At 33.5% G+C, this 12,173-nt stretch overlaps 1 protein-coding gene across 1 annotated transcript; it reads left to right on the top strand.

Moving 5' to 3' along the window:
* The first annotated feature begins 622 nt into the window (after positions 1–622).
* Positions 623–12,080, top strand: LOC105339269 (DNA topoisomerase 3-beta-1). The gene is made up of 17 exons (XM_011444735.4): positions 623–952; positions 1,080–1,157; positions 3,228–3,341; positions 3,603–3,770; positions 4,233–4,367; positions 4,604–4,716; positions 5,136–5,227; positions 6,158–6,266; positions 6,648–6,731; positions 7,068–7,188; positions 7,513–7,695; positions 8,012–8,221; positions 8,992–9,209; positions 9,344–9,524; positions 10,081–10,280; positions 11,034–11,139; positions 11,658–12,080. The coding sequence occupies exons 1-17, from the start codon at positions 713–715 to the stop codon at positions 11,874–11,876; spliced, it is 2,571 nt and encodes an 856-aa protein (XP_011443037.2). The 5' UTR covers positions 623–712; the 3' UTR covers positions 11,877–12,080.
* The last annotated feature ends 93 nt before the right edge of the window (positions 12,081–12,173 follow it).

The following is a 12,173-nucleotide window of genomic DNA, read 5'->3' as shown; positions in this document are numbered from 1 at the left end:
TGCCTGTTAAATATGCCTCACTGAAGCATTGTAAACATTAAAATCGGAAATATGATTTTTGACCAAAATCGTGAGCATGACCCTTAATTTAAGAACATTTTTTTTGTGTTACGGTCCATATTTTAATTAATATATGTTCCGGATCAGAAGAGTTAATAAATGAACGGTCGTGTAAGAAAGGATGCCTTTTGAATTCAGTTGCGCACAAATTCGCACATTTCGCGTGCATGAAAATTAAAACTGTTCTCATGTGTTGATATGGACATTTACTGGTACATATTTGGTAGCGTTTTTATATTTTTGAGAAATTTTCTGTTATCAAAAAATTAATTGTTGATATCAATAATTTGAATCATTGATAACAATAAGTAATAATTTACTGATATCAGAAAATCTTTATTTTGGTATCAAGAATATTAAAGTTGATTTATTCGTATCAGAAATTAGAAATCATTTTCTGATATCAGATATCCAAATCTTGATATCAAGAACATGATTTTCTCATATCCAAAACATTTTTGATATCAGAAAAAAGCAAAAAAGTATTCAAACGTTGCTTCAAAAGTACATGACATAGATTTTGCGGTGCAACATGAACTCGAAACATTGTTGGTACGGATTACTATGTTGTTTTAAACTCGAATTTCCTCAAAAAATTCATGCTGCACAAATTGGTGTGGTCCAAAAGTGTTTCAGAGACTAGGAATGCACAATGAAGACTGTTTTAATGGTTGCAGAAAAGCCTTCTCTGGCTCAGTCGATAGCGAAGATATTGTCAGGTGGACAACTGATCTCTAGAAAAGGTTCTAACGGGGCTTGTTCCATCCACGAATATAAGGGAAAGTTCCCTCCCACTGGAGAATCGGTTTCATACAAAATGACATCAGTTTGCGGACACGTCTTTGGTTTGGACTTCACTGGAAAGTACAACAGCTGGGACAGAGTTGATCCTGTATGTACCATTGTAGATATAAGTACAAATCTAATTCTAGATATGACAGGATAACAGAATAAGAATATGTTAAGTGTTTGTATTTAGTTTTTTAATATTTATAATATATTTTATCTTCATTGTTTAGGTCGAGTTGTTCACTGCACCAACTCTGAAAAAAGAAGCCACAGAGAAGTTACGCATGCCAAATTTCTTGGAGAAAGAGGTAGATGAACACAAAGTATTTAGCATGTATAAAAAGGGTACTACTAAACAGAGAACTCTAGAGAACTCTAGAGAACTCTGGGGATTTTCTCATATTTAAAGTATTTAGAACCCATTTTTGCATTTTATATGATAAAAAAAGTTGTATTTTAGTCGAAATATATATTTAAAATATTTGGATTTAAGTAAATATTAATTATTTCACGCAAAACATCAAGTTGGGGGAGGCTAAATTATTCAAAGGATCTCGATCCCGAGCAGTTTACTCTTTTTTAAATTCTTTCAACATTAATTTTAATATAATTCTTAATATGGATTTTATTTAAGGTTAATAATATTTTATAATTTGTAGCGTTAGTGTCTTTATTCTCCGTTTGTGATTTGTTATGATTTTAATTAAGATACTGACCCTTTGCTTGTCGCCAACTTCAAATCTTGATAGTTTTATGACTGAGTGTAATAAAACAACTCTTCTCCATGAATATGCATTTATAAATGGACAATCGAAAAAATATCCGAGATCCACTATGACACTAGAAATTGTAAATATTAATTAAGTGATATAAAGGCTTTAAAAATAATGCATAAATTGCCTTTTCCTTACAAAAGAAATTAAAGGGGCATGTTCACGATTGTGGTCAAATTCTATATTTCTGTTTTAATTATTTACAATATGCTTTAGGAATACATTTTTAATGATCAAATGAAATTTAAGAGTCATTCGTTAACAGTAAAAAGCAAGATACATTTTTTCTTTACAATGATAATAACGTACGCAAGTTGTTATATTTGTAACAACAGAATATGATCATTGAAATGTGATAGCTTAATATATATTATGTTGTGTTTTTACGTGCATTATTATACCAATGGCTTGAGGTAACCTGTATATATAGAAACAATGTCTAAATGACATTAGATCGGGATCGGAGTTTGACGATCACTCCGACTAGATTTCCTTCGGGAATTTGTCTTTAATTAGTTTAAAATCAACTTCAATGAGTTTATGTATGTAGTATAACATGTTACTGAACAGATACATGCATAATAAAGCATTTATTAGCCCTTTTAAATGAAAAAATCCCAGAGTTCTCTAGGATTCTCTAGAGTTCTTTAGAGTTCTCTGTTTAGTAGGACCGTGTATAAAAAGCTAAACTATTTATTTTTTTATATATCCTGCATATTTTAAAAAAATAAAATACAGAAGTGATATGGAAAGAAAAGGAGCATCATTGCATGTAACTCACAGTAAGGCGTCAGATATCCTCTGCTTGAAAATGAAAGATTGTATTGTCATGATGCAAATTAACTTAATTAATTCTTCATTTGTTTTAATTGTAAAATGTAATCTTTATTATTCTGTCCCAAGATATCATTGATTCACATTTTGCGTAATTACTCGATTTTTATAAATTCCTCAGGGTTCAAATGATGTTCATTCCAAAGTATATGTTAAATTTCCAAGATTTCTCTATTGAAATGCCCTGTTTAGTTTATCAGGTTTCAATACACCGCTAAAAAATGTGATGTCTACGGGGATTTTGTATTGCAGCAGACCAAGATGACATGAGGTATCCCGAGTGTCTTCCAAATGAACAAAATACATTACAGAGATTTATAATTGGATGGAAGTGTTGACATCTTAATCACAAAATAGTTTAAATAAAGAGCAGTTCAATTTACTGTAAATTCACAAGTTGTTGAAATTCATATATCAGTTACAAATTGACTATTTATCAGTGAAAAACAATGAAATGTTTAAACAGGACCAGGTTGAACTTCAAGAGATGAAGAACTTCAAGATATCGGAGTTGGAGAGATCAAGAGTTAATTTGCTTAGTTAAATAGAGAAAAAAATTGGGACCGTGATTTCACTTTGCGAGATCAAGAACTTTGAGACTCCGAGACTAAGGTTCGAGCCATCGAGTGTCACCTGTAGTATCGAATAATGTAAGAAAATGTGCTGCATGAATATCTTGGGACAGAGTATAGTAAGGAAAATTTACTGATCAGGTTTTAAGAATCTCATGTGAGGTATAATATTGCTAAATACCTAACTTTTATGTTTAAGGCAAGGGGGGTAGACTACTTGGTCTTGTGGCTGGATTGTGACAAGGAGGGGGAGAACATCTGCTTTGAAGTGATTGACTGTGCAAAACCAAGCATGAATCGATTTTCAGATCAGGTATTTATGGAAAACTATTTCTCTTTTATTACATTTACTGTACATAGTATGTTTATGGAAAAGATTGTTAGAGTAATTTCTGTGTCACTTGATTTTGATGAATCCCAGTCCCCTTATACCCTAAGGAAGTTGATAGCAAAAATCTGTTAACAGTTTTACTCCTTGAAGAACACAACTTAAATCTGTGAGCCCAGAATGAGAATTGTTAATATTGGGGTACTAGCTAGTATTTACGGTCACATGATCATGTTTTCTCTGTAGTGTGTGTACAGAGCCAAGTTTAGTGCAATCACCGACAAAGACATCAAGAGCGCCATGACAAAGCTGATCGCTCCGAACAAAAACGAGGCTCTGTCAGTGGATGCCAGACAGGAGCTGGACTTGAGAATCGGATGCGCGTTTACACGGTTTCAGACGAAATATTTCCAGGTAAGCACAAGAAAAGGTGATACATGTCCTGTATTTAAAATTTTATTAGCAGTTACTTTAATTTGCGATTCACTTAATTGGCAGAAACTAAATTTTAAACAGTTGGTTTATGTAGAGTGTAAACTTAAACAAGTAAGAGAAATATTTCAGCTTCTACAGTATTCTTGCAAACCTTACCAAATTTTCTTTCACATAAACAACAGTTGATTTACAGTATGTGCCTTAGATATAGTGATGCCCTGTCAATGGATATTAAATACTTTTACCATACCATTGAATTTTATTTCTGTAAATGGAGATCACTGTGACTAGTTTTATAATAAAAGAACTTGTTCTTCATCATCTTTTTACTTTAATTTCAAAAAGATTTGGTCCTTTACAAAACAAAATGATCATCAGACTTGAATATGACTGTCAACCAAGCTTCACAGATCATTTTTGAATCCCACATATTGTTTTCAGGGGAAGTATGGAGATTTGGACAGTACCCTGATTTCCTATGGTCCTTGTCAGACCCCAACCCTGGGATTATGTGTGGACAGGCACGATAAAATACAGTCCTTCAAACCAGAACCATACTGGGTCATTCAAGTCAAGGCAAGCACCTTTCAATTACATGCGTGTTCAAAGAAAATGTTTCTTCTACATTATTCGTTTGTCATTTAGCGTTATTCATTAAATCTGACTCATTTATACAAATGTAACATCTTTTTAAAATTGTGAGATCAAAAATGATTTCACTATAAGGGGAAAGTCATTATAAGTGTGTTTACTGTAACCATGTTTTACTGTATGTAGATTGATTAATTAGTCTTTCTCATTCCTATTTACAGTTGGCTTTGCCAGAAGGCAGGACTGTGGACATTGACTGGGATCGAATCCGAGTGTTTGATAAAGAGGTGGCTCAGATGTTTGTGAACATGATCAAGTCTTCAGACTCGGCAAGGTTTGTCAGTCCAATTTAACTTACTGTAAATTAAGAACACTTAACACTGTAAATTAAATGCAGTTAATACTGTAAATAAAAGTGAGTTAATGCTGTAAATCAAGTACCCCTACAGTAAAAAAATGTAAATTAGTTACAGTTAATACTGCTGTAAATCAAGTACAGTTAATATTGTGAAAAGGTTTTAGTAAGTACATTGACCAACTTTGATCAAAATTATCAAGGTTGTTCATTCTTTAAAGTTTCACCATCATTTTATGATTTAATATCCTTATAATTTTTGTGTTAAGATATTTCAAAACTAAGCTTAATGATCTAAATATGATTTTTTAATTTTTGCAGATTTTTTTCAAATTCTAGATAGATGTTAAACTTTTCTTTCAATTGAAATCCAATTTGAATTGAATTGAACATTGCAGAGTTTTGAAAGTTACTCAGGATGTGAAGTCAAAAGCAAGACCCCAAGCTCTGAATACTGTGGAAATGCTCAGGGCAGCAAGCTCAGGCCTTGGTATGTTGTACATGTACTGTATACAGGGTTATTTTTGCCCCGTGTGATTTTTGCCCTTTTACACTTGCAAATGGTTTCGCCCCGTCTTGAATTCGCCCAGACACAGTTGTGTTTAAAGAGAGATAGTTTAAAACATTGGAATTTACCCAATCTTAAATTCGCCTACAGACAATGAGGGCGAAAATAAAACGGGGACGAATATTTCCCTGTATACAGTATATCTATATCATTCAGTAACTTAAAATCATCACTGATCTAGCATGATATTACAGTACTCGAATTAATTTCAGTTAATGTTATTCCTTGTGGATTTCAGTTTATTCTATTTTACATCAATGGGTAGATCACTCTTACTACATTAATGTTCTGCAGAATTATATACATTTGTTGTAGCAGCGTAAAGGGAATCCTGACATACCCCCTGTTCTTACATACACCTCGAAATGAAATTTTTAACTGCCAGTGGATGCCCTCATCATTATTTCATTACTGAAAATATGAACTTTGAAACTTCCATTTCTATTTCATCATATAAATCCAGTCATTAGAAATCCCCTAGGGTCAATGACAGTGATTTGACACATATATTTTAATGTAGGAAAAAACCTTTAATATATTCATATAAACTGATTGACATGAATGCATTTTAATGCCCTTGGTAGTCTTTGAATTAAATGAGGATTTGAAGTGTGTCAAGATTCTTTGAAGTCTGTATGTTTCATAAACCTATTCATATTCTGATGTTATAATAAGAAGATGAAACATCTTTTTAGGTGACTTTAAAAAAAATTTTGTCAACAGAAAAAAATTGAGAATATCCACTGTTATTTTCAACAAGTCGTTATTTATTATTTTGAAATTCTTTGGCTGAAATAATGAGGCACTTGAAGTATTGTAAATGTTAACGCATAGTACATCTGAACTTGACAGGTATGGGCCCACAGCATGCAATGCAGATGGCTGAGCGACTGTACATTCAGGGTTATATCAGCTACCCCAGAACAGAGACAACGCAATATCCTGAAAACTTCGATCTTGTGTAAGAGTTTAAAAACTGGAATATATTTTCCTTTTATAAATTTAAAAAAAAATCTACTGTATGTGACTCTTATGTGTGCTTTAAGCAAAAATTTTAAATGGTTGTAATTTTAGAGATATGGGGGAGAAAAACAATTTCTATTGAAGCATTATTTTTCTTATTTGTCACCTTTACAGAAATGTGTATTTGTATATTAATAGAGGAATTTGATGGTTGTCTTTATGTATCTAGAAGTATGATAAATCTGCTGAACTATGCATGATTTTATTCATGGTTTTATTTTGATCTTTACATATTTCTCTGACTCTGATATCTGATGTACACATAACTGTAACTATAATGAATTTCGTATTCTTAATGTTTTCTTCTTTTTTTTTTCAGTGGGACTCTTCGCCAGCAGGCTTCAAGCTCTATGTGGGGGGACTATGTCCAGAATCTTCTTAGGGAGGGAATTCAGAAACCAAAGTAGGTTTTCAAAACTAATGGTAGCAATGTCATTGAAAATAACTTTGGATTTTTGAAAAGCTGTTTCAAAAAAACATTTAAAAGGTTTTCCTAAAGTCAAGGTTGAATCTAAGCATGCAATTTAGAGACAAAAGTTTTGTTGATTTTTAAAGCACAGTTTATTTAAAAGTACTTGCTGCTGTCCATTCATAAAGATCTACTAAATCATGTTTGTTAAAGAAAAAAGAACAGTACCATTCAGTTATGTAATAAATTGTATTTCACTTAAATATATAGTGTTATGCTATTTGTAAAATCAGGAAAAGCCTTGACTGTTTGCACTTGTTCTGTTTTCAGGAAGGGGACAGATGTAGGGGACCACCCTCCCATCACCCCAATGAGGCCCGCCACTGAGGCTGAATTAGGTCATGATGCCTGGAGGCTGTATGATTTCATCACCAGACACTTTATAGGAACTGTAAGCTCAACACTGCTTTTGTGTGTTTGTATAATTTTATAGATTTTTTAAATTGACATCTTGCAAGCCCAAGAATCTTGAAATAAAAGAAACTCAAGTTTAAGAATGGTAACTAATATGTTAACAGAATCACTCACCATAACACAGTCATATATTGTATTGACACCTGTTGCATTGTATCTGGTAATTGCAACAGAACCTACCTACTGTTACATTGTATTTTCAATATAAAACCTGCCCACATTTACTAAATAATTGCAATAGTACTTGGCAACTGCTATTATTATTAACATGCATTACAACAATAGGAGATGCACTTTGTAGATATCCCCAGACTGCAAGTACCTGCAGACTACTGCGTTCTTTGAGATTGGTGCTGAGAGATTTACCTGTACAGGTTATCGGGTTACCGACCCAGGGTTCACCGCCGTCATGTCCTGGAAATCACTGGAGGACGAATGGACACTGCCCGAATTCAAGAAGGACATGGACTACAACATTACAGAGGTGATTGTTTTGTTCTTGATGTATGATGAACAAAAAGTGGTTTAAACACAAGTTATGTTCATGTTTTGATAAAGCTTGGAAAAGGAGATATAATTATTCTTAGTTTTTGAGAAAAATTGTTCACATTTCTAGTAAATTTTGAAATGAATGAAAGAGCAACAAGCAAACACATGTTTTTTTACTGTTATGACATTTATCTTTCTACTGAATAGCCTGAATTGTAATAATAAAGCAATAGGCTACAAAATGTATGAATATAGCGATGCACTACTAATGTATGAAGAATATAGTAATTAGCAATATTGTTTGACAACAGGTGAAGATGGTAGAGAAGCACACCAGTCCTCCCGACTACTTGACGGAATCGGAGCTTATCTCACTAATGGAGAAACACGGCATCGGAACCGATGCCAGCATCCCCGTCCACATCAACAATATATGTGAGAGGAACTACGTGACGGTCACCAGTGGTCGCAGGCTCAAACCCACACCCCTCGGCATCGTCCTTGTACACGGATACCAAAAGGTCAAGAGTCAACAAGCAATTGTTGAAATTTTCTTTCTCAACAGAAGGCAGAGAAATTTGCTTGTTTTTACCAGTAGATATAAATAACAAAACCAGGGTAGGGAAAATGTGTAGATATGACATTAGTAAGAAAGATATTTGTGCAGATCTAGAGGGTGGGTTTGGGGTTGTATGTCATTAAGTAGTATCTTTAAAACAACTCTAAAACCCTGTATGTCTTATGTCCATTTTTGGACATGTTAACACTTTATGGTTATGATGGTGACCAGTGACTTTAGTCACTTTATTATGTGTACATGTACTGTACTTAGATATTGAACATTATTTGTTAAGTTGTTTAACAAAGTCAATTTATTATCAAAGTAAGATATAAGTGTTAACTGATTGTATTAATAATAGGGTAAATTCTATGGAATCATTTAATTTGGAGGGCCAATTTTGTAGAGTATCAAATTTTTTCAGCGTCTTGGGGATAATCTTTAGTTATTCGCTTGCATGTATTGTAAATAACCAATGTGTTTCATATGCATTGGGAATGTTGTTTTTTTTGTGGTTGAAGGGTACTCACAAAAACCCCAAAATTAAACCATTAAACTGTGAATTTTACAAAATCAATGAATTTCAAATTAGATGCCCATCAATATGAATTAAACCACAGTATATTTTATCCTTTACGATAAAATTTATAAGATGGTATATCTCATTCTGTGCTTCATAATGTTGTGTCTACACAGTGTGATCATTACGGTATCTATGCGATTGCCTTCTAGATTGACATTGAGCTGGTATTGCCAACCATGAGATCTGCAGTAGAGAAACAGCTGAATCTGATCGCAGCAGGGAAAGCGTATTTTGAGGACGTTCTGAAGCATGCCTTGAACATCTTCTGCTTGAAGTTCAAATACTTTGTTGAGAACATCGGTGGAATGGATGAATTGTTCGAGGTTACCTTCTCTCCTTTGGCAGCAACCGGAAAACCATTATCTAGGTAATCAATCTTGTTCAAACCCTCTCTCCTTTCTTAAATAAGAATCATAAATCTTTAATGAAAAATTCAGAATAAGACAATACATGCATCAGTGTTATTCAGTATCTAAGAAAATAGAATTTGTTGCATTTTAGATGTGGCAAATGCAGACGCTACATGAAATACGTGCAAGCTAAGCCAAGCAGGCTGCATTGTTCTAATTGTGATGAAACCTACTCCCTGCCACAGAACGGCAACATCAAACTGTACAAGGAACTCAAATGTCCTCTAGATGACTTTGAACTGGTTCTCTGGACAACAGGAGTCAGAGGAAAAGTGAGTTGCATCTGATATGCATACTGTGAATAAAGTTTTAAGAGTTAAATGTTTTGTTTTAGAGTATGTGGTAATAAAAGCCATTTTTTTGCTGACTGAATCATGATGGAAATATACAAATGGAAGCCTGTGTTTCATATGTATTTTTATTTACATGTGCATGGATTTTTTTGCACACCTTCTGCATTCCTGCTCACTTTATTAAAACAAGCAATTACATTCATCAGCCTATAAATGCAATTATACAACAAGATTTTTTTTTAAAATAAAGTTTTAAAAGAGGCAATGCAAACTCAAGAACAATCTCTACACTGCACACTAGTTTAAGAGTACAACTGGGCAGTTCCAGTGATCTATCAATTGATGTAAATTAGAAAAGAAAACTTCATTCATAGTGTAATGGAATTGCAAATAAACCTACAAAAATACGGAATAAAGATTTACTGCATAAAAAATGATAGTGGTGTTTGTAGCCCAGTTGTAAGACTTCTACATGAAGAGTTCTAAATCAGGAATCTTGTAATTCTCTGTAATGTTTTCACTTGACATTTTGTAGAGTTTCCCTCTCTGCCCTTATTGCTTCAACAATCCTCCGTTTCCGGACATGCGTAAACAGTTTGGCTGCAACCAGTGCACTCATCCGACCTGTCAGCACGCGCTGATCCAGCACGGGGTGTGTGAGTGTGTGGAGTGTGAGACAGGGATTCTGGTGCTGGACCCAACCTCCTACCCAAAATGGAGGATGGCTTGCAACAAGTAGGTATCGCTTACTCAGCTGGTATTGAAATTGCTTACAGTATTTGAAGCCAGCCGGTACAGGCTTTTGACCTTAAAAGCATTTCTTTTTATCAATCTATAATTGGCTTTCTTTTTACAGTGCTGGAAACTTTCTATAAAAAGGAATGTTTATAAGGCCAAGTGTCTGTGTCAGCTGGCATTAAATACTTTAGACAAACTCAGTACTTTATTTAGCTATAGCCACAATGTTAGAATTCCTTCTAGATTTTGTATACGTTACCTGTATTATGTATATATTTTATATCATTCTGTATATTAATTAAAGCTAAACCTTTGAATTTTTCAAGAGTTTTAGAGATGCATGTATCACACAACTGACACATACTGGTACGTGTATTGATACATGTACAGTCAAACTTCGTAACCTCAAACTAGATGGGACTGTTTAAAAACCTCGAGATATCCAAGTATTCATGATATAATCATATTGGGGGCAAAATGCTTAAAAATAAGTGGTTGGGACTTACAAATCACTTCGAGATATCCACTCTATTCGAGATGTTAGTGTTTGAGATATCAAAGGTCAACTGTATTTTAAAATTGATAGTACGGTAAATATGCAATACCACACTCTTTTCAACAAAAAGTCTTGCAGGATGTTTTTGTCTTTGTTCGATTAAATACAGTTACACATGTAATTATATGCCACCATGTATGTTAATCACAGCATTTTTTGAAATTTTCATTTTTGTTTATTTCTATCATTTCTAGGTGCCAAGTGGTGATCAACTTCTTTGAGAATGCCCACAAAGTGAGCGTGTCCGAGGAGCTTTGTGACGATTGTGGAGCTCATATAGTGGATGTGGACTTCAGCAAGGTAGGCAGGCATTAATGGATTTACCATTATTCTTTTGTATTCTTGAGAAAAACTTCCTTCTTAAGGACTATGGTATTTACACACTTATAAAAAACTAGGGAAAATAGTTTTAAAACCTTAAATTAAAAATCTTAAATTGTAGTATTTCAGCTTTTAATATTGTTCTTGGCTTACTTTCTATGTTTCTTTTCCATACTTGATTTTTTGAACTTCCAATTTTTTGGTAATATAAATGAAATATTTTTATATGGTTATTCAAATACCATTAATACTTTTAATGATTATTTATTCATTTGATAAAAAAAAATGTTTCTCTCTTACATCCCCACCTCCTAAAAAAATTATGGTAAGAAATGATTAAAATAAATGATTTTTTAAAAATTTTTAGATACATTTACTTTGCACCCCCATACACACTCAAACCCAAAATACCCCCCCCCCCCCCCCCCAAAAAAAAAAAAAAATAAAAATACAACAGCATTTTCAATTATAGATTATTATATGTTTTTTCTTTTCAGGAAAAGACACCCTTGCCAAACAAAGAGACCAAGCATTCTGGTTGTGTGTTCTGTGACTCTATATTCAAAAATTTGGTTGAAAAACACCATGCCATCATTCGACGTAAAAGACCGGGCGGGGGACGGGGCAGAGGGAGGGGTGGGAGGGGGAGAGGGAGGGGCAGGGGCCGGCCAAAGCCCAAGGATAAAATGGCTCAGCTGGCTGCATACTTTGTGTAGTCTGACAAACACTATCAATCTACAGGTGCATATTTTATAATTTAAAGAGGTGAGAGCATTTTAACAAAATTGTTACAACTCACTTGCTTATTTTATAAAGTTTAGGTAAAGGCTGTTGTTTCAGAGTGAATTAGTACTTTATTATTTACTTCAAATACGTGGTTATTGAGTGTAAAGAATAAAATTTCGCACACAAGTAAAACATATTTTGTTATCAATAAATATACATTTACATGTAAAGACAGTTACATGTATGTAAACAACAAAATGTTGCGAGATGTGTCCAGTGTGTCAACC

Source organism: Magallana gigas, chromosome 5 (assembly GCF_963853765.1).
Source record: "Magallana gigas chromosome 5, xbMagGiga1.1, whole genome shotgun sequence".
Lineage (NCBI taxonomy): Eukaryota > Metazoa > Mollusca > Bivalvia > Ostreida > Ostreidae > Magallana > Magallana gigas.
Note: the sequence above shows the minus strand (reverse complement) of the source record. Positions and strands in the feature narration are given on the sequence as shown.